Raw genomic sequence first — 22,886 nt, 5'->3', positions numbered from 1 at the left:
AGTTTGCTTTTTTTTAAATCTTGAATGAGTACTGAATTTTATCAAATTATTTTCTACATCTATTAAAATGATAATATGTGTTTCCTTTCTCCCTCTTTTAGTATGGTGAATTACATAGATTGAGTTTTCAAATTTCAAGCCAGACTTGTATTTCTGGGAATAACCCCATTCAGTCGTGATGTATTATCCTTTTCATATGTTGCCAATTTTTATTTGGGAAAACATCATGGAGTATTTTTGTGGTGCACACCACATTGAAGACTGTTGAGTTTCTGGGTGGAAAGAGAAATGCTATAAAAATGTTTAATCAGGGCTTCCCTGGTGGCGCAGTGGTTGAGAGTCCGCCTGCCGATGCAGGGGACACGGGTTCGTGCCCCGGTCCGGGAAGATCCCACATGCCGCGGAGCGGCTGGGCCCGTGAGCCATGGCCGCTGAGCCTGCGCGTCCGGAGCCTGTGCTCCGCAACAGGAGAAGCCCCAACTGTGAGAGGCCCGCGTACCAAAACAAAAGTGAATGGAAGCATGACTAGAAAGTAAGGTTGTTCTTCTTATAGTTTTTGTACCATTTGCCTTTTAAAAATTATGCGCACATTATTTTAGAAGTAAAACTTAATTTACATTAATTTTTTTTAAAAGTCTCGAACCAGAAACCAGTCATTTGTTTTGTTTGTTTTCATTACAACTCTGATTCAGTTGGGATTTTTTTGTTGGTGCATGGCATGCAAACAACTGGAACAGCGTCTAGTTTTCCTCCTAAATAGGTAACTAATTCGTCCCAGCATAACTGACTAGTGCTTTTCTTCCCATGATTTGTTAATACTCAGTTATTCATACCAGGATATTTCTATACTATTTGTCCTTGCTCCAGTACCACACTGATTTGAGCTATAGTGGAATGAGTTTACTGTGGTGAAGCTCATTTATTTAAAAAAAAAAAAAAAAAAAGATGTGCAAAGACACAAAGGTTTATAAAAGTAGATGGCTGGTTAAGTGCATGGAGGAATCTAAGAGTAGATAAATAATGAATGGTGAAAGCGCAACAGTAAACAGCATTAGTTAAAGCCAAACTCTGGCCACAGAGCCTCTCGGGATGAAACAACCTTCACAAGTTTGGACCCGTAGATGCGGGAGACACCAAGCACAAAGGAAAAGCGGCGGAAGCCCGGGGGATCCCACAGTGATTTACGGTCCCTCACCTGCTCAGGGAGATTGGCGGCGACCCCGGGGGCGGGGCAAAGCAAACGTCACTTCCGGCCTCGGCCCGCGACACCCTCTCCCGCTATGACGGCCAGTGCGGAGGCGCGGGGGCGGCGCCCAGGAGTCGGGGTAGGAGTAGTGGTGACCAGCTGCAGGCATCCTCGCTGCGTCCTCCTGGGGAGGAGGAAAGGGTCATTTGGAGCCGGCAAATTCCAACTTCCTGGGGGCCACTTGGAGTTCGGGTAAGCAGCCGCCTGGCGGACGGGGAAAGCGGGAAGTGCACGGGAAGGACGACCTCGCTCCCTGCGTGCGTCCGTGCGTGCGCGCCGGCGCTGCGTCGTTTCTCGCGAGTTCCTCTTTTCTCCTCTCGGGCCGGGAGGGGGCACTGCGCTGGGTATGGCTGAAGGAGAGATTTCCTCGTTCCCGTGTGAGCTGCGCCTGCGCCATCATCTCCTCGCGAGACGTGACGCGGCTGGGAGTTGGCTGGTGAGTTGTGTTTTTCTTACTGCTCGCACTTGAGAGACCGGAAGTTCGTGTTTATGGGCCGCGGTCAATGTAGTTCTGTCAGTTAAGGCTTTTGCACGGTTTGCTGGTGATTTAAACGCACATGGATATATTCCGTGTTTCCTGCTCCAGTAAGTTTAGTTGCGCTCTAACCAAGCGAATCGGCGACTGAAACTCTGGGCCTCAGTTTCTCTTTTTAAAATGGGGAAGTTAGATGCTGTACTCCTTAAGGTCCCTCTCTGCTTTGGCATGTTGTGGTTTGATGATGTGTCAGACCGACAAAGAAAGTTAGTTCTACACAAGGGTGTAAAAAGGCTGAGATTGTGCTAGAAGGTGGATTCACCCAGACTCTTGGACTCTTTAATCAATAGAAATTGATAAGATGCCAGATGAGGAATTTAGGCGAAGCTTTATTGGGGGCTCGTGCTGTAGCAAGAGGGAGCGAGAACGAGACACAGGTGCCCCTTGCTCGGCTCCCCTGGAGGGGACGTGGTGGTGGGCTGGTTCCTTAAATGGGGTGAGAATAGGGATGGATCTGTGGGCTGTGCAGGAGGCGCAGCTTAGGTGGCCCGCCTAACCCCCTTGGTGTGTGTGGGAATCATGCGTGGTGCCCTGCTTTGCTCTCAGCAGCTCCGAAATGGCAGTTGGTTTGTGGCCTTTTTATAGCTTGTTTATAATTGCCCCAACTGCGCATGCGTGCAGTTATTTTTTTAACCTCTATCTTTGTCCAGGTGCAAGCGCTCTGGTAGATGATCTATCTCAAAGTGAGAATAAAGCGTTTAAGACACAGAGCTTGTTTTTCCTTTTGTATAGAAAGTTTCAAACATACATAAAGATAGAATAGTCAGTGAATCCTCATGTACCCGTTACTCAGCTTGTTCTTGTTTCGTCTTTACTGCTCCTCCCTCCCGGCAAACAGACACACACACCCCTTGTTTTCTAAACTATTTTAAAGGAAAGCGGGCATCTTATTACACCACCCCTAAGTAATTCAGTATCTATCTGTAATAGGCTTTTAAAAAGAAGTAACCACAATACCATTTTCAAACCTTAAAATATTTTATAGCATCTGTTACCCAGTCTGTACTGTTTTCTGCAGTTGTCTTGAAAATGTCTTTTTACTCTTTTGTACCAATTCAGATTAAAGGAAGGGCACATGTTGCATGTGATTGATACATTTTTAAGTCTCTTAATCTAGCAGTACCCGCCCTCCCCTTTTTCCTATGCCATGTTGAATATGGGTCATTTGAATTTCTCACATTATGACTATATTCTTCTAATTCACGTATTTCTTATAAAGTGGTTGTTAGAAGTAGAGGCTTGATCCTAGTGCCTTTTAATCAGACTCAGATCTTTATAGAATATGGAATTCTTATCTTCTAGCACAGGGAATTGTTTAAATGGTCTTCAGAATTTTTAAAAGCATCAATAAGTTTCTCGTTTTTAGATAAGTAAGATAAGCTATCACTTAATAAATAATAAAATGCCTAGATTAAGAATCAAATTGCCCAGACAAGCACACCATATTGTACTTTGTCAGTTTGGGGGGCGGGGGAGCATTAGCCAACGTTAGATCACAAACTAAGCACTATTTAGAATGTGTAATTTCTAGAGTAGTGGTTCGAGATAGTTGTCCTAACAGTAACACAAGACAGTATTGGAGTCTTGACTCATACTGAATGATAATGGCCAAAATTGAACTTTAATGACCTTTTTACTAAGTGCTAGGTGTTATGCTAAGCTCTTCACATGTGTGCTTTCACTTATCTTTGTATAACTGGTAAACTGAGTGGGCTAAATCGATGGGAAACAAACAGGAAGGAAGTAGCTTTATTTTCTCTTTTCATTGTCTTCAAATATGATTTGTCTTTCCCTTCTCTGCTTCTCCATGATGTTTTCTGCAAATTCAATTGTTTTGCTCTTGTTACCAACCTGGGTTCTTGAACTCTTTAATCAATAGAAATTGATAAGACATCAGACAAAAGAATTCAGGCAAGACTTTATTGGGACTCATGCTACAGCATGAGAGGTAACAGGTGCCCTTGCTCGCTCTCTGAGGCAGGTGAGCTGGTCCCTTAAACGGGGTGAGGGTGGGAGTGGATAGGTGCTTTGGGCTGGAGGGGTGGCTTAGGTGATCTCTCCACCCCCTTGGTGGTGCCGGGTGCCTGTGTCGTGTGTGGTACCCTGGTTTTGCTCCTGGTGCCTCAAAAGTGGCAGTTGGGTTTTGGCCTTTTTGTATCTTTGTTCACAGTTTGCCCTAACTGTACATGGGTGCAGTTAGTTTTCGTCGTCTCTTAGAGTTTCTTTGTATTCTGTTGTTCAGGGAGAGGAGATGTTAGTCCAGGTGCAAGCAGTGCAGTAAAGGGTCCCAGTCCCAGCCTGTCTCACTTTCACTTGATTATAAAAGTAAATCGTATTTTGGTTATTATGATCCTCTTCCAGGCATTTAGCTTTCCTTTGTAGTGGGGAAAGGAGGTGTGGGCCATTGTTTTGCTTTCTCTACCTCCTCCTCTTCTCACTGTTTCTGGTTTCTTTTTCTGGTGTGTTGAGGAAGGAGGAGAGGGAGCAAAACTTTTACCTGAGTGGTGCTGCTGTGATCTATGTTATGTGCCCTCTGGGTGCAGTATTCACGGGCGTGCTCTCTTTCTTTCTTTTTTAAAATTTATTTATTTTTGGCTGCGTTGGGTCTTTGTTGCTGCGCACGGGTTTTCTCTAGTTGCGGCAAGCAGGGCTACTCTTCGTTGTGGTGCGCGGGCTTCAGTAGTTGTGGCTTGCGGGCTCTAGAGCACAGGTTCAGTAGTTGTGGCTCACGGGCTTAGTTGCTCTGAGGCATGTGGGATCTTCCCGGACCAGGGATCCAACCCGTGTCCCCTGCATTGGCAGGAGGATTCTTAACCACTGCGCCACCAGGGAAGTCTGCGTGCTCTCTTTCTTAGGGTGTGTTTATTGGTTGGTTGGAAGTCCTATAAGGATTTCTACACTGCACAGTTCCCTGACATAGGTGACTGACTTTTTGTGACGCTGGCCACCAGCTCCTGCTGTTAGCACACCACGCTACATTTTCTTTGTGACGGGCCCCCCAGCAGTCTCTTGTAGCATCTGCTTGGCCCAAAGAAAACACATGTTGGGAAGGACGCTTTCACTGCTGCCCATTTTCTCTGCTCAGCCATCGTGGGCTGCTTTAGCCACTCTCCTGCCTTCCAAATTCCTAAAGTGGGAATGAGCATCACCTTGTGTATTCACGTGCATCCCTAAACACCACGGGACACATTTCAGATTAACACAAGAGCTCTTTCCCTCCTACACCTCTACTCTGATGCACTGGGGTAGACCTATGAGGTTCCACAGCTCAGTCTTTAACTGGGGAGTAACATACCAGTACCTCCTTCTTGAGAGTCTCACCCAGTCTTTGTGACTAATTCTCTTGGAGGGCCTCTCACTTGGTTTCAAGGCAGAGCTGGCCCCTCATCAGGAGGAAGAGGAACGTTCCTTCAGGCTGAAAACGCACAACTCTCCTCCCTCCCAAAGATCTGTCTTCTTATGTAAACTGGGTAGTGACGGTAGTTTAGATAATTAGAGATACAAAAATATTCAAGGTAGAAAAGATAGAGAAACAATATTCTTTTTTGCTGAATATCACACTAAAGTGCTTCATAAATATTTGGAAATTTAATCTAAAGTGCATATGAAATGACTTTTAGAAAAACTGAATCACTAATGATTTCTTTTAATAATATTTGTTTTCATTCAATACTCATATTTTATCTGATTGTATAAAATTTCATTTGGAACAATTTCTAAAGGGAGATATTATATATTTTTAGTCTTGTCTCATGTATGAAAACTGCAGTGAAATGTTTTAATTTATATACAGGTTTTTGTAACTTGGAATATCAGCGTTTTTGTCAATATCTAGTTATGGATCATACGTTGAAGGTGAACTAATCACATCAGTGTATTTTAATATTTCGTGAATGCCTGTTGCCTATTGCCCTCAGTTTTGAGCCTTCTGAGCCTTCAGAAAAGACAGTGTCCACTTCTTGGTACAACTAACACAACCCCATGAGAAAGTAGTATTATCTTCTTACTTGTCTAAGGTGGAAAATAATGGACTTTGAACTCAAACCCAGGTCTAGTTGACTCCAAAGCTGTGCTCTTAACTGATATATTAAACCACCTCCTGGTTGCATGCTGCTTCCAGGCACATGAAGTAGTGCTGAATTGGCTAAAAGTTCATTTTTTTGTTCAATATGAAGTCCTTTTGGTCTTCAGATACTTGATATAGGATAAACAGAGTGTCAAAGGAGGGTTGTTGATTTATTGTTGTAAAGTGTGAACCAATTACAGCTCTTTTTGCTTTACACTAGGAATTTCTAGCCAGGAATTTCATGGCAAAAAAAAATGCATAAATAGAATTGAATACGGTGGTGTGTTTCTGTTTTTCAGTGAAAGCTGGGAAGAATGTGCTCAAAGGGAAACCTGGGAAGAAGCAGCTCTTCACCTGAAAAATGTTCGCTTTGCCTCGGTTGTGAATTCTTTCATTGAGGAAGAGAATTACCATTATGTCACTATTTTAATGAAAGGAGAGGTGGATGTGACTCATGACTCAGAACCAAAGAATGTAGAGCCTGAGAAAAATGAAAGTAAGAGAACTATAAATAATGCATTTTCTATGAGAGCACATGGTCTGAAGGAAGATTACGTTATATTGCCATAGGAAGAAAATTAGATTAGAATATAATTATACTTCAGTTAGAATGTAAATATACTTAAATCCTGGATACATAAGGACAGAACAGGAAAGAGAACTGGGCCTAGAGCCAGACTACTTGGTTCGCATCCTGGTTTTTCTACTTAGAGGTTTGTAACCTTGGACAAGTTATTTAGGTCTCTGGGCCTCTTTTCTCACTTGTGACAATAGTACCTACTTCAGATGCGTTGTTGTAAGAATAAAATGAGTTAATACATACAACGGGCCTGGCCTAGTGAACACAGTAAGTACTCAGTAAGCGTTAGTTTTATTGTTAGTGTTTAATTTTGTTTCACACTGATTTTTAAGCAAAACATTTAACGTGACTTCCTCAGTTTTCTCACCTGTGCAAGAGAGGTAAAACTTCCTTTTATAGAGAATGCTTAACCTGACAAAACACTTAGCTGTTACCTTCTGCGTTGAATTGAGTGCTCTGAAAGCTTTAATGACAATAACTGATATTCTGTTATTTACTGTGTACTAAGCATTGTTCTTAGGGCCTTGCATGTATCATCTCTCTTCAGATTTCGTAAAACTGCATGATAAAAGGAACTAAAGAGTAAAATATCAAACTTATTCAGTATATTATTTGCCATAAGAAACCTTATCCAAGTGGTCTCATGTAGGATCACCCCTCTAAACGTTTAATTTCTCCTCTAACAGCGAAAATCTTTTCATTCACAAATACTTGCTGAGTACTGTGTGCCAGACATTGTTCTAAGCACTAAAGGAAAAGTGGTGTTTAAAACAAAGTCCCTGCCCTCCTGGACTTTACATTTTATCTGGGGGGAAAGGCAACAAATTAGCAGATATTTTATGATAGTAATGATAGGAGTAAGAATAAAAATAAAGCTGTGTAAAGATAGTGATGCATGGGTGTTGTGTCAGGTGGGGTGGTCAGGGAGGGCTTCTGTGCAGAAGGAAGTGACATTGCTAGAATGAATAAGTCATGTCTGAAGTGTTTTACAGACTGACTTGATTGAATGAACAGAAGGGCATGTTCTACCCGAAGGCCCGTTGAGTCATATAAGATTTTTTGTAAAATAGGTAACTACTTGGAATCCTTTAAAATGAGCTAGCAAAGTCTGAACTGTTTTTACTCACAACACTTCTGATACCAAATGTGTGGACTTTTACCCTCACACTAAATAATTCTCCAACTCTCCAGACATCAGTTGAGTGTCCTATAATTCAGTTCAATTCTTACACTGTCTACTTGGATCCGAAAAGTTAAAGAGCTCAGTCCCATGAGACTGCCCCCATTTCCAATGCCAATCTCACGTCCAGGCCTCCTGTACTTTTGACGGCCTGGCTATAAATCGAGGCTCCCACAACCCCCTCTTCGGTAATTTGCTAGAATGTCCCACAGAATTAAGGAAAACACTCTCCTTACATTACCAGTTTGTTTTAAAGGGTACAGCTCAGGAACAGCCAAATGAAAGAGGTAGGGCCAGGTCTGGGGAGGGGGCACGGGACTTTCATGCCCTCTCTGGATGTGCCACCCTCCCAGCACCTCGATGTGTTCAACTCAGAAGCTCTCTGAACCCAGCTGTGTAGAGTTTTTATGGAGGTTCCTATGTGATGGGATTATTATTACTGTGATTGGTTAAATCAATGTCCATTGGCTGTTAACTCAGTCTCCAGCCCCTCTCTCCATCCCTAAGGTGGAGTGTGGGGTGAGAGGTGGGCTGAAAGTTCCAACCCTGTGATCACGCCTGGGTCTTCCTGGTCACCAGCCCCCATCCTGAAACTCTCCAGGGGTCCTCAGCCACCAGCCATCTCATTAGCATAAACTCAGCATTGGTTGAAAGGAGCTTATTATGGAAACAAAAGATGCTCCTCTGATCCCTATCACTCAGGAAATTACAAAGATTTTAGGAACCCTGCCAGGAAACAGGGATAAAGACCAAATACCTATTTCTTATATCACGATGTCACACAAAGAAACACACAGAAAGTATGCAAAGGCCTTCAGCTGGCCTAGGGTACAACAGAAATTATTCATGCCTTAGGAAGTGGGAGGCAGGATTGTACCAGGTTCACTGGGGGAGCTGATAACCTGGCCAAGGTGCAGGCACTCGGGGGTCTTCGTTTTTTATAATATAAGCATGCAGCCTCTGCCCCATGTTCATCAGGTCCTGGATCTGGATTGCCTGCTTCAGTTTCCTCTAGCCATCTGTTTATACTTAGAAGGATTATCCAGATGCTTCGTTTTCTAGGGGGCCCCTAGGATAAACTTTACTTCAGCTCTCTTGCGACTCAGTTAATTGAGCATCTTGCAGCACATTGTGAGTGTCTCCCTCCCCCTCCTTCTTTCTCTCTCTCTCTCTCTCTCTCTCTCTCTCTCTCTCTCTCTCTCTCTCTCTCTCTCTCTCTCTCTGCAGGGGCATTAAATCTGGGTTTGACCACAATGTGGCCTTTGTAAACTTGGCGTCATATTCAAATAACAGCATGTTTTAAATGATCATCATTCCCTTCTTAAGATCTTCATTCTAAATGCAAATTATGTTTGTATAGCCAAGCTAATGCATAGCATCACTATTGCACTTCATTAGTAGCAAATCTTTTTTTTTTTTTTTTTTTTTTTCGGTACGCGGGCCTCTCACTGTTGTGGCCTCTCCCGTTGCGAAGCACAGGCTCCGGACACGCTGGCTCAGCGGCCATGGCTCACGGGCCCAGCCGCTCCGCGGCATGTGGGATCTTCTCTGGACCGGGGCACGAACCCGTGTCCCCTGCATCGGCAGGCCGACTCTCAACCACTGCGCCACCAGGGAAGCCCATCATTTTTAAATTTGATTAATTTTTCTTAGTATAGGTTAACTTGCCAAAATAAATATCCTTTGTTTCCTTTCATCTAAAGAAATTGCTTTGATACCTTTCTTTTCTAGGTTGGGAGTGGGTTCCTTGGGAAGAATTTCCTCCCCTAGACCAGCTTTTCTGGCCACTACGTTGTTTAAAGGAACAAGGCTACGATCCATTTAGAGAAGATTTGGATCATCTGGTAGGATACAAAGGAAATCACCTAGAGGTGAACAAGGAGACTCCCTGATTTTTTTTTTTAATGGGTTAGCCAAAAAAAAAAAGTTCATCTGGTTTTCCCGTAAGATGGCTCTAGTAGTGCTTAGTTGTGTTTAACTTCTTTCGAAACAATTTTGTTGGATTGTATTGTGACAGCTGTCATATCAGCGTGTATTTAAAAAAACACTTAACAAAATTGGTGAATTTTTGCATAGCCATTTTAATATAGAAGATGGAAGAAAAAAAGCAACATTTTCGGCATATTATGCTTGATTATTTCAAGAAAGGTAAAAATGCAACTGAAACGCAAAAAAAGATTTGCGCAGTGTATGGAGAAGGTGCTGTGACTGAGCGAACGTGTCAAAAGTGGTTTGCGAAGTTTCGTGCTGGAGATTTCTCACTGGACGATGCTCCACGGTCAGGTAGACCAGTTGAAGTTGATAGCGATCAAATCGAGACATTAATTGAGAGCAATCGACGTTATACCACTCGGGAGATAGCCGATATACTCAAAATATCCAAATCAAGTGTTGAAAATCATTTGCACCAGCTTGGTTATATGAATCGCTTTGACGTTTGGGTTCCACATAAGTTAAGCGAGAAAAACCTTCTTGACCGTATTTCCGCATGCGATTCTCTACTGAAACGTAATGAAAACGTTCCATTTTTAAAACAAATTGTGATGGGCAATGAAAAATGGATACTGTACAATAATGTGGAACGGAAGAGATCGTGGAGCAAGCGAAGTGAACCGCCACCAACCACACCAAAGGCCGGTCTTCATCCAAAGAAAGTGATGTTGTGTATATGGTGGGATTGGAAGGGAGTCCTCTATTATGAGCTCCTTCCGGAAAACCAAACGATTAATTCCAACAAGTACTGCTCCCAGTTAGATCAACTGAAAGCAGCACTCGACGAAAAGCGTCCAGAATTAGTCAACAGAAAACATATAATCTTCCATCAGGATACCACAAGACCGCATGTTTCTTTGATGACCAGGCAAAAACTGTCACAGCTTGGCTGGGAAGTTCTGATTCCTCCACCTTATTCACCAGACATTGCACCTTCGGATTTCCATTTATTTCGGTCTTTACAAAATTCTCTTAATGGAAGAAATTTCAATTCCCTGGAAGACTGTAAAAGGCACCTGGAACAGTTCTTTGCTCAAAAAGATAAAAAGTTTTGGGAAGATGGAATTATGAAGTTGCCTGAAAAATGGCAGAAGGTAGTGGAACAAAAGGGTGAATACGTTGTTCAATGAAGTTCTTGGTGAAAATGAAAAATGTGTCTTTTATTTTTACCCAAAAAACCAAAGGAACTTTTTGGCCAACCCATACATAAAAGGCAAAATAAGGTCCTGTAAAAGAATGAAAAATATCTTCATTTCAGAACAGCTCCATTTTAGCTGAAAAGTCCCACACAATTGCCAGTTATTTATTTGGAGTCTCTTAATATACCCAATACCCTTTCAGCCTGTACTCGTGAAATATTTTCGGGGATTGTGTCATGAATTATATTTCAGACTCAGAAAACGTGATAAATGGTGACGTTGTGGTAATTCTGCTTTCCGTATTATTCTGTGGTTTGACTGTGCTGTTTGTCATTACCAGTGTGCGTGGAGGAGAGTGCAGAATTTGTCTTAGTGTTTCAGTTCTAATAGAGAACCTAATTCAGGTGCTAACACAGTTGCAGAATTTATCACATTTGTTGATTTTCCTCTTTTGTTTTATTTAAGTCAAAAAAATTTTTGGTAATATATTGTGACAGTCCCTGCAACTAGAGCAAACACGACAGGTCTTTAGGGTGTATTTCCCAGATTTCCAGTTGAGAACCTAAAGCAAGGGAAGTGAGACAAACCATCCAGGATCTGTATCCCGTCATTAACAGGCCCTGTCATTTGGGATCTCAGTTGATCTCTCTGAGATTCAGCTTCCTTATGTGTAAAATGCGATTAGACTAGGGCAGTGGATCTCAAAGTGTGGCCCGGGGAAGTCCTCAAGACCCTTTCAAGGGCCCTCAGGGTTAAAGCTGTTTTTGTCATATGAAGACTTCATTTGCTTTTTTCATTCTCATTCTTTCCTGAGTGTACAGAGGAGTTTGCATGTTGTGTGATACTGTAGCAGACTGAATGCAAAGCAGACATGAGAGTGTAGCTCTCTTTTATTAAGCTAGATGTGAAAGAAACTGACAAAAATGTAAAACAGTGCCACTCTTCTCACTGGTTCTTTTGCTTTTTTTTTTAAGAAAAATAGCTATATTTTTTATAAAAATTATGTTAACATATAATGGTTTTGAGTTATGGGTTTTTGTTATTTGTAAATAAATTAATAAAAGAATTCTTAAAATTTCTTGGTTTTAATTCCTGATATGGTCCTATCACTAGATAAAATCCTACAAAAACAAGAACTCTTTGGGGTCCTTAGTAATTTTTTTTTAAAATGAAGTATAGTTGTTTACAGTGTTGTGTTTCAGGTATACAGCAAAGTGATTCAGATATATATTAATACACACACACACACACACACATTCCTTTTCAGATTCTTTTCTGTTATAGGTTATTACAAGATACTGAATATAGTTCCCTGTGCTATACAGTAGGTCCTTGTTGTTTATTTTATATCTAATATTAGTGTATTTGTTAATCCTAAACTCCTAATTTGTCCTTTCCCTCCCTCTTTCCCCTTTGGTAATCATAAGTTTTTTTTCTATATCTGTGAGTCTCTGTTGCTGTTTTGTAAATAAGTTCATTTGTATCATTTTTTTAGATTCTTCATATTAGTGATATCATATGACTTACTTCACTTGGTATGATAATCTCTAGGTCCGTCCATGTTGCTGCAAATGGCATTATTTCATTCCTTTTTATGGTTGAGTAATATTCCATTGTATATATGTGCCACATCTTCTTTATCCATTCATCTGTCGATGGACACTTAGGTTGCTTCCATGTCTTGGCTATTGTAAATAGTGCTGCTGTGAACATTGGGGGTGTGTGTATCTTTTTTAATTCATTGTCATCTTTTCTGGATATCTGCCCAGAAGTGGGATAGCTGGATCATATGGCAGCTCTATTTTTAGTTTTTTAAGGAACCTCCATATTCTCCATAGTGGCTGCACCAATGTACATTCCCACCAACAGTATCAGAGGGTTCCCTTTTCTCCACACCCTCCTCAGCATTTATTATTTGTAGACTTTTTGATGATGGCCATTCTGACTGGTGTGAGGTGATACCTCATTGTAGTTTTGATTTGCATTTCTCTAATAATTAGTGATGTTGAGCATCTTGTCCTGTGCCTCTTGGCCATCTGTATGTTTTCTTTGGAGAAATGTGTGTTTAGGTCTTCTGCCCATTTTTTGATTGGGTTGTTTTTTTGATATTGAGCTATATGAGCTGTTTGTGCATTTCGGAAATCAAGCCCAACATTGGTTGCATCATTTGCAAATATTTTCTCCCAGTCTGTAGGTTGTCCTTTTGTTTATGGTTTCCTTTGCTGTGCAAAAGCTTATAAGTTTGATTAGGTCCCATTTGCTTATTTTTGCTTTTATTTCTTTTGCCTTGGGAAGCCAATCTAAGAAAACATTGGTACAGTTTATGTCAGAGAGTTTTGCCTATGTCCTCTTCTAGGAGTTTTATGGTGTCGTGTCTTATTTAAGTCTTTAAGCCTTTTTGAGTTTATTTTTGTGTATGGTGAGAGGGAGTGTTCTAACTTCATTGATTTACATGCTGCTTTCCAACTTTCCAACACCACTTGCTGAAGGGAGACTCTTTTCTCCGTTGTATATTCTTGCCTCCTTTGTGGAAGAATAACTGACCATAGGTGTGCGGGCTCATTTCTGCACTCTCTGTTCTGCTCCATTGATCCATATGTCTGTGTCTGTGCCAGTACCACGCTGTTTTGATACTCTAGTATTGTCTGAAGTCTGGGAAGGTTATGCCTCCAGCTTGTTCTTTTCCCTCAGGATTGCTTTGGCAATTCTGGGTCTTTTGTGGTTCCATATAAATTTTAGGATTATTTGTTCTGGTTCTGTGAAAAATGCTTGAGTAATTTGATACAGATTGCATTAAATCTGTAGATTGCTTTGGGTAGTATGGCCACTTTAATAAGATTCTTCCAATCCAAGAGCATGGGGTATCTTTCCATTTTTTTTTGGAATCATCTTCAGTTTCATTTATCAGTGTTTTATAGTTATCAGCATATAAGTCTCTCACCTCCTTAGTCAGGGTTATTCCTAGGTGGGTTTTTTTACATGATTTTAAAAGGGATTGTTTTTTCACTTTCTGATATTTCATTGTTAGTGTAAAGAAATGCAACAGATTTATGTATATTAATCTTGTATCCTGCTACCTTGCTGAATTCATTTATCTAATAGTTTTTGTGTTGAGTCTTTAGGTCCTTAGTAATTTTTAAGAGTGTAACAGGATCCAAAACCAAAAAGTTTGAGAACTGCTGGATTAGGCCATGAACTCACATCCTTTTCTTTATGAGCCCATTTCTGTAAAATCCCTTGCTTCTCCTAAAGCTGGTTACATTTGAATTTTGCCCTTTCAACAGACTCAAATACTGTTGTAATATGTGTTACAAAAGAATCTTTCTTCAGTGAATGAAGATCATTTTTAAAGTTATTTTCTTTTTTTTTTTAATATTTATTTATTTGGCTGCATCAGGTCTTAGTAGCGGCACACGGGATCTTCACTGTGGCATGCGGGATCTTAGTTCCCCAACCAGGGATCGAACCTGCGCCCCCTAATTGGAAGGCGGATTCTTAACCACTGGACCACCAGGGAAGTCCCTGAAGTTGTTTTCTTAATTGCTTACGTTTTCAAAGTTATATACGCACATTGTATAGTTTACCATTTACAAATCTCACTTTCTATTTTAACAGACTTTAAGAGTGTGAGAGGAGCCCAAGTGAAATTAGTGTATATTCCTTGAACTTATGAATTTCAGTTTTTCCTACTCCTGTTTGATTACTCCATATCCTTCTGTTGCTTGCTCATTAGTTTTACTCCCTTCCTCAACTGACATAATCCTTGTTTGTCCCTGGCTCCTCCCTAAATGATAGACATGGGAGGCTTGATAAGAAGAACCCAGGCAGCCTTGTAGGTGAAACTCCTCCATGGCTTTATCCCAAATATAGTTGATTGGGAATTCATTGATATATGTCTTTATGCCAGTACTTATCCAAGCAGGTGTTTTATAGTTTCAGAAACTTATCACAAACCTGAGGAGTTTTTTCTGTATCTGCTACTTTTCAATTTTTAGTAGACAAACTCATTAGGAGCTTGTGAGGTTTTCCATTTGTTTGTTTTAAATTCACCAAATTAGACATGAAGGTCTATTTCAATGAAAAGAAAAAAACCAACCTGGGCCCTTATTTATAGTAAAAAGTAAAAAGCTAAGTTTCATGTTAGAGGGGGATTGCACTTACTCGGCACCCAGCATGCTCAGTGGCATCCAATAATCACTCTGTAAATTTCTCTCTAAAAGAGTGAATGACCAGAGCAGGATTTAGAGCTCTTTAAGTAAGCAGTTAATTCTTAAATGTTTTGAGAATTGCCTTTAATTGAAAAAACTACTACTACTCACAGTATTCTCATGAAATGTCTATACCTCACTCTGCCAGGATACTGGCAAGTCTGAAATAGCTCTTCATGTATTTGCTAAATCAAGCCCCGAGGTGTCCTCTATCCCAAGATAGGCAAGTGCTCCTACACTGACCCTCACAACATCCGAGCAGAGGTCTGCCCAGCGGAGCATCATGTGAATTCGGCCTCCCTGAGATCCACCTGGAAGAGGCAGTTCTTCATTATCTGGACTGCCAGCTTTCCAGATAAGGCAAATATTCCTTCAGATGAAATATTCTCTTCTCGGGGGCATCAAGGATCATTTAGGGATCGTGGAGAAGGAGAGCTCAGGGAGTCATCTGTAAGGGAGGAAACAAAGTCTTCCAACATAAACTCAATCATATATTGATGCTGCCTCTTTTATTTTTAAATTATTTATGTTGTACTTAGAAATCAGCGTTGCACTTGAGTAGTGCTTGTGAAAAATGCAAATTAAAAATAACAGTAGGCATTGACTGAAAGGTGTGTACTAAGCTTTCCATTTTATGTACCTCAAGAAATTGAACACGTAAGTTAAGGCCCCCCATAAACATTTAATTTGCATCTACTATGTGCCAAATATTGTGGTAGATGCTTAATAATATTTACACTGTAAATTGAATCTATCACACTTCCTTAATGCCAAATTCCCATTCTAGATTTCCCATTTTTATGTTTAAAATGTTTAAGTATTTGGCTTTCTGCATAATGTCACTTAATAGCTTTATATGCACTAAGTTATATCACTCCTCATTTTATTTACAAGAACAATTTATGGGCAAACAGAACTAAGTAGCAAGCAAGCCAAGCTTATCACCAGATTCAATTTGCCTTGGTATTCTGTCCTCTATTCTTCTGTTTTTCTTTACAGATTCACTTTCCACCTATTGTTTGATGGCTCCGCAAACAACATTATCTTCAGCTCAAACCTTTTTCCTAAACTCCAGATCACACACCAATCACACACCAGTCATCTCTAGGTGAGATTTTCTCTGTCCTTCTCACTTGATACATTACGAACTGAATTTCCTCTTGTATTCCTCGAAGGGAATGCCTCTACCATCTGCTTAGTTGCTCAGATTAGTTTCCTTTTCCCCACATAAAGCAGTCTCTGTCCATTCTGTTTCTTTCATGCCTCTTGGATCCATTCTTATCACATTGTCCTGGTTGCCTCTCCCCTGGTCCAGGTCCTTCATCATCTTCTCTCCTGTTCCTGCAGCTGTACCCTCAGACTGATTGATTGAGGTAAAATACACAACATAAAATTTACCATCTTAACCCTCTGACTCATCTTTGACAGTACTCCTAGAATGACTTCTCAGAATCATAAATTTGGTCGTGTCTCTTGTCTTCCCAAACTTCTTGAGAAGTTCCCCATTGCTTGTATGAAAAATCCTTGACATGCAAGGTCTTTCATAATTTCTCTATAGTAACTTTCCCACCATATCCACATTACTTTTTCACTCTACTACATTCCAGGTGTGTTTCTTTGTGCTTCCTCAAGTGTACTTCGCCAGTGTGTCTGCAGCTCCTTGTGAACTGAGTGTCACTCCCACCCTCAGTCTGCCTCAACAAAACCTTACCAATTTTTCATACTGCACTTCAAGGGTCCCTTCCTCTGTGAAGCTTTCTAGACTCAACCAGGCTGACTTTCACATACCACGCCTTACACTATTTCTGCTGCAGTTTAACTTCAGTGGTGGCTTTTGAATTAGTGAGGCTGTAGGCTTAAGTGATATGTGACACTTGTGTTCTTCTAAAGTCATCTACTTTTGCCTTCTTGTATAACTTGGTTTAATTTCTAATGGGTTGAATTCACTCCCAAAGCATTTGTGAAATAATAGATTCTGCAGATAAAATGCTCCCAAATCAGCCTTCTTAAAAATGGCTGAAAATAGGTGCTCGTTTGTAGTGCATAGTTTGCATAAGCACTGTTTGTATGAATGAAGAGGAAACATGTCCACATTTCAGGGATCAGGTGTGATTCTCGGGGTATTTACTGTGGCTGAGCACCACCGTTGATTATTTGCAGTCTTGAGCTTGGTTCAGTGCCTGTGAACTGCAGCACATGCCTTGCTGTGTTCTGTTGATTGCTTGCCTCCCCGGGGAAAGTAAACTTCAGGCTGGAGACTGTGTGTATTATACACACAGCAGCCAGTGGTGACTGGGAGTACTAAATGCCCAGTGTGTGCTGGTTGAGTGAAAAATTGACCTTCTAGTAGTTCTTAACTAGTCCTTGTCCTGGGCTGGAACAAGACAAGTAGTGCTGAGCATACTCAGAGAAGGGAATGCAAATGTTGTTCCAGGTATTTGGAGGGACATAAAGGAGAACTGTTTCTATAGGTGTAGGGAGAGAGGAGCTAGAGTCTGAAATAGAAACAGAGTTGCCTTGGAGGTTAAAGACCTGCACAAAGTCCGAAACCAGGTGGGGGAAGCTGAAATCCAAACGTCCGTTTACCAACAGTGAGGAATAATGAGGACAAGTTCCTGTGTTTTGGGGGAAAATGCTAAATAACGTGTATGTGAAATGTGCCTTAAAATGAAAGTTTAATGTGCTTAATTTATAAGATGGCTCTTGAGATCTTGCTGGAGGTATTATATAACATATGATATATAAGTCCTATTAACTTTCTAGAATATTTTTAAAAATCCAAGTTCTGAGATACATTTAGACCCGAGGGTTTTGGATGAGGGGTTGTAGAGCTGTACAGATAAACGCCAAGTGAGCATGTATACAGCAGCGTGATTTCTTTGAGGTACATGTGAAATTTCCACTTGTTTTCTAATCCACTGAACCATCAACTCATAAGGAATCTATATATTAATTAGTCCTATTTTTCCATTTGGGTTTATTTTTTTTATGTTCTTAGTCTCTGTTGGTTTATAAGTAAAAACCCCTGGAGGGAAGAGGTGCTAAGATTCTTGAATTGTGAATGGCAAGTGACTGACAAGGATCTTAAAGGCTTTAAGGTCCCAGTACTTAGATTTGGATGTGAAGGCCTCACACAGATTCCCATTCAGCAGGTAAGAAGCAGGTTCTTGAATCTGCCTTCTAACGGCCACCACAGTAATTTGGATACGCTTGGTTTGTGGCCAGACTTTGAGAAATACCACTTTCAAGACAGTTAAAATGTAACCAACATGGCCATTGTGCTTTGCACAAGTCTGAGACATCCTTCATATGGGGTATGCTTTTTCTTTTTACAATATTCTTATTTTTTTCAAACAAAATGTATATAATGTGTATTTTTTTTTAAGATAAAAGTCTACACCAAAATGTTAATTGATATAATCTCTGGGTAGAATGCTAATTTCATTGTGTCTCCTTTATGCTGAACCATATTTGCTAAATTTTCCACAAAAGATCAGGAAAAAGAGTAAAGAGTGCAATACTGTCTAAAACTGATAAGTCAAAATATAGCTGTATAAGCATATTATTTAAACATGGATGTTAACCACCAGAAGTTAAAAGTGATTCCTTCTGGGAACTGCCATAAGAGGGAAGGTGAAGGCCAGAGTGTTTTCCATTCTACAACCTTTCATACAATTTGTTATGCTTGTTATGACATTATGGTAAGTTTTCAATTAGTTTAAAAAACTACTTCATTTTATTTCTTCTAAGAATGGCAGTGTGTGCCTTTAAGAAACCTACCAAAGTTGGTATTACTAGTTCAGATGTATACATTACCTCATGTTCATTCATCCTCCAAATTCTAAAGTATGTACAAAATGCAACTGGATTTACAGAAATATCCTACCTATGCTGAAATTTAAAGAAAAAAAAGCACAGAAAGTACAAACAAAAGTGAGTTTACTTACAAAATATACAATAATTACAAATAGTACAAATTGAGACAATTTCTCCTGTTCCTGAGACAGAAGCTAACGGCCTTTACTTTCAAATGAGGGTTTCTGTTATTCTGAGTTATGCACATTCAGTGATCTGCTGCCTTTGTTTATGCTTTTCTAAATAATTCCAGGAGGCCTATTAGTGATATGTACATGGGTCATTTCCCTAAAATCTTATTTCCAGAACTCTTATGCACAAGTCCAACACAACTGAAATAGAACAAGACAACAATGAACTGAATAATCTTTTTTTTCAACAGTAAATTTTGATTTTCTCTAAATATTCACCTAGTGGTTTAGAACTGAAACCATGCTTTTTGGCTTTAAAAAGGAAGTCCACTGTGATTTTTAATAGGCAGCACAATTCCACTATAGCCGATTATCACCTGGCTATTTTTACAGGTTTGCAATTATTTAAGAAACAGAATTCTATAGTATTCAATTCTGTATGTTTTTGTCTTACGCTTTTTTAATCAGAGTCACTACTACTGCTTGAGGAGTCTGTTGACATAACCTCTACATCATCTTCATTTTCTTTGTTATGTCCTGGAGGTTCCAACAAAAAGTCATTACTGTGATTTGGTGGTAACATATTCATTGCTATGTCATTTGACTGCCATGGATACTGTGGGGCAAGGACATCTGGAGAAAAGAAAGAAGCACATATGAGAACATCTTTACTAAAAATTAATTTACTTCTTAGTTATACTTTCCTTCATGCAAATAATCTGAAGTAAAATTTCTTAAAAGGCTAGAAATCAAAATATACATTTGGCCAATAATCAAATTTATCATGGAAAAATCTGATGTTTTAGTATCGTGATGTTTAGACTCTGGTTTATTTTTTTTAAATCATACTTTCCTATAGTCACTATTCAAGATGTTCATAATTTCAAATCGAATGTCTCATGTCTATACATATTTTATGCACATATATAATAAGTCATATATAGTACTTTCTATATATTCTCTCTCTATATATTATAAGTAGCTAATGTAAACTATACTGTGTATTCCAGTTTAAACTGCCTCTTAAGCTTCAATTCCACTCTTCTCCCTGGACCCTGAAAACACTTCTCCTTTGCCAGCAGCCACAATGTTAAGCTCTGTCAGTAGAGGGCACTGCAAGGACTCTACAGGAGGAACAGGCTTCCCTTCTGGGATCCTGCGTTTCCCTCCTGTGGTGTCTGGTGGGTGTGTAGGACATCAGTGGCATCCCAGTTGGATGACTTCCCAGCAAGTCTCCCTTGGACCCTAGTGGATAATTTCCTACTTGCCGGCTCTGGCCTGTGACACCTCATCTAACTTCTCTGCCATCCAACAGGCCAGAGCTACACCTTTTCCACTCCGGGCTGAATATCAGCCTTGGGATGGGGAGTGGGGGTGGGGGGGGAGCCTCTTCTCAGTCGTTCCCTTCCTTGGCTATCTGCCTCATCCTACATGCAGTAGCTGCCCCCTGCATCTGTTATTACTGCATTTAGAAAATATACTTCTCTTTACTGTCTAGTAGTTAGTACCTGGTTACTACTCAGTAGCTCTTTACATTTTCCTTCATATTTGCTGGTGTGGTTTCTGCCTCCTGCCTGGACCTGACTGGCATATTATGACACAGTAAAACCACAATGAGAAAAATGAGGAGATACCAAGGGAAACTAATGCACAGTGACTTCCCAGTTTGTACTTTAGATAGTTAACAACAGCGATGTTTATAAAATTATTTTTAATAACACAGGGACAGCCTTACAATGAAATGTTAAGCATAAAAAAGCATTATCTACAGTATGTTTTTAGCGATGTAAAAAATACACGAAAAAACATGAAATACGTAAAATATTAAAACTGCTCAAAAAAGAGCAATTTTCCCCTTTTTTATGCCTTTTAAAAAACTTTTAATATGTTCTACCAGATCAAAACAAAACAAGTCACCTACAAAAGGTAAAAGGGGAACATAAAATAAACATAAGAACAGTACAAACCTATATGCAAAATCTGACGAAGGCTGAAGTTCAGAATGAGCTGAGTCTCACAAAAAGTGATACTCTATTTAGGTATTAAAACGCCCATAAAAAGCTTTATTAGTCACTTTGTTAATCTGGGGTTTTTTCACAAGTGTGCTCACTTGGTATTCTTTAAACTGAACATACATACATCTTATCCTGTTTATAAAATATACTTCATTTTAAAAAGCTATGTTTGGAGCTTAGTTAATGAGGCCTAATTCCTGAGGAAAATGGCACATAAAATCAGTTTATTCTAATTTCATAGCCTCCATCTAGAACAGTCTTTAAACTAGAGGAAGCAGAGAGGATAAACTGGTAGAGAACCTAGCAACTAAAATGAGTTGGGTCCAGACCCTCAAACTTGTTCAGATCTCTGTCTTCCTCATCATTTCTGAAAAAAACCTTTGTTTGAAAGCATTATTCTGATTAACGTTACCTGGCAATCTGCCTGCTGCAAGTGCGTCCCCTGGTAGATGACCGTTCACTCCATTAGTGGAAGGGTTGTTCATCTGGCCCAATAATCCACTTCTCATCTCCAAATCAGTTGGGTATGGTCTCCGTGGGTCCCCTAAAAAATAAGACTGCTTTTAATTCAGTCACATATGAAAATAAGCTTTGATACCTTCTCTGAAATATTGATTTTCCTTGGTTCACTTTGAAGAACTCAAGCCACATTTTCAATTTTGGAATATGAAGGTCATCTTATCAATTGTTATTAAGACATAATATATTAAAATTTTAAATACATGTATTTTTATTTCTTCTCTAGATCTTCACAATAATACACTATTCTCTATATGAAAAGAAGTCTCTCATTTAAGCAAACATTCCAAATGACAAAGAAAAGTATAATCTTGAGTCTTCTAAATTAAAACCTTTTCCTAACCAACCTCTTTGATCACGTAATTTAAAGACTAATTCCTGGGGATTTCCCTGGCGGTCCAGTGGTTAAGACTCCGCGCTTCCACTGCAGGGGGCGCGGGTTCCATCCCTGGTCCAGGAACTAAGGTCCCACACGCCGCATGCTGCGGGGAGGTTGGAAGGAAAGCTAATTCCTGTAACATTCCAGTGGAGTATCAGGAGCCAGTAACATTCATTTCCAATCATGAAAGCACACTTTTTAGTTCTGGGTTGATGAAAACTTGGCCAGATTTGGACCAATTTTTTGGTAATATTTTCTCACCAACTCCAGATTATTTATCCTCCAAAACCGTAGCTACCCTTAGTGTTTCAGGTATGGCAAAATACCACCGTCAGGACTGACTAGAGCTGAGATAACTACCTCCCATTCCTCCCAAAAGGCTGCTGCTCTACCTGACGTCTCTGCTGTCAGTATATGTAGCAAGGGACTTCCCTGATGGCGCAGTAGATAAGACTCTGCGCTCCCAATGCAGGGGGCCGGGGTTCAATCCCTGGTCGGGGAACTAGATCCCACATGCCACACAGCAACTAAGAGTTGGCATGCCGCAACTAAGGAGACCGCCTGCAGTGACTAGGGAGCCCACGTGTCGCAACTAAGACCTGATGCAACCAAATAAATAAATAAAAGTTAAAAAATATATATATATATGTGGCAGTTTATTTCTCTGCTATTTCTAATTACTCCAGCTCTCTGCAGTCCTGTGTGTCTGCTGCTGGGTGTCCAGTGCTTCATCTTTATCCCCTAAGAGTCGGGACTGTCTCTTTCTCAGGCTGGAACCCTTGTGGAAATCCTAATGGCTCAAAAAAGTTAGCTTCTGGCCAGCCTGGGTTTTACAGGTATATAAATCTATAGCTTTAGAATCATCACATATTATACTTTTAAAATTTATTAATTACTTATTTTTTTTAAAAAAAGGAAAGAAACACAGTTTCCAGTGGCAACAGCTTTGTAGAAAACCAAACTGATAAAACCCCATGGCCTATATTATCACTTATAAGACACTAAAGATGTGAAAATATGAAACATGTTTCTAAGGATAAA

The 22,886-nt window shown here is 40.1% G+C and overlaps 2 protein-coding genes across 5 annotated transcripts in view; one reads left to right on the top strand and one right to left on the bottom strand.

Moving 5' to 3' along the window:
• Window positions 1-1,259: 1,259 nt before the first annotated feature.
• On the top strand, window positions 1,260-22,480 carry NUDT15 (nudix hydrolase 15). 3 transcript variants are annotated; one of them, XM_073795198.1, is made up of 3 exons: window positions 1,260-1,438; window positions 6,147-6,343; window positions 14,136-22,480. In XM_073795198.1, the coding sequence occupies exons 1-3, from the start codon at window positions 1,281-1,283 to the stop codon at window positions 14,216-14,218; spliced, it is 438 nt and encodes a 145-aa protein (XP_073651299.1). In that variant the 5' UTR covers window positions 1,260-1,280; the 3' UTR covers window positions 14,219-22,480. The 3 variants fall into 3 exon arrangements, 2 of the variants coding, with proteins under 2 accessions (XP_073651299.1, XP_004328812.3); XM_004328764.4 differs by lacking the exon at window positions 14,136-22,480 and adding an exon at window positions 9,339-11,816; XR_012327664.1 differs by lacking the exons at window positions 1,260-1,438; window positions 14,136-22,480 and adding an exon at window positions 1,693-1,831 and having other exon boundaries at window positions 6,147-7,022.
• MED4 (mediator complex subunit 4) overlaps window positions 18,869-22,886 on the bottom strand; it is a 133,124-nt gene continuing 129,106 nt past the window's right edge. For both annotated transcript variants that reach the window (XM_019936582.3, XM_019936581.2), the window contains 2 exons: window positions 21,360-21,491; window positions 18,869-19,565 (listed from right to left, as the gene is read on the bottom strand). In XM_019936582.3, coding sequence (XP_019792141.1) covers window positions 19,393-19,565; window positions 21,360-21,491 — 305 coding nt within the window. In that variant the 3' untranslated portion in view covers window positions 18,869-19,392. The remainder of the gene's footprint in view (window positions 19,566-21,359; window positions 21,492-22,886) is intronic.

This window comes from Tursiops truncatus, chromosome 18, assembly GCF_011762595.2.
Source record: "Tursiops truncatus isolate mTurTru1 chromosome 18, mTurTru1.mat.Y, whole genome shotgun sequence".
NCBI classification, from domain to species: Eukaryota; Metazoa; Chordata; class Mammalia; order Artiodactyla; family Delphinidae; genus Tursiops; species Tursiops truncatus.
This window is presented reverse-complemented; position numbering and strand designations above follow the sequence as displayed.

What these genes read in the sequence shown, in the direction of transcription:
- NUDT15 (XM_004328764.4), top strand. Translation starts at nt 1,281, where the DNA reads ATGACGGCCAGTGCGGAGGCGCGGGGGCGGCGCCCAGGAGTCGGGGTA. An exon ending in GGGGGCCACTTGGAGTTCGG is followed by an intron (nt 1,439 to 6,146) that starts GTAAGCAGCCGC and finishes TCTGTTTTTCAG; the next exon opens with TGAAAGCTGGGAAGAATGTG. An exon ending in AGAGCCTGAGAAAAATGAAA is followed by an intron (nt 6,344 to 9,338) that starts GTAAGAGAACTA and finishes TTTCTTTTCTAG; the next exon opens with GTTGGGAGTGGGTTCCTTGG.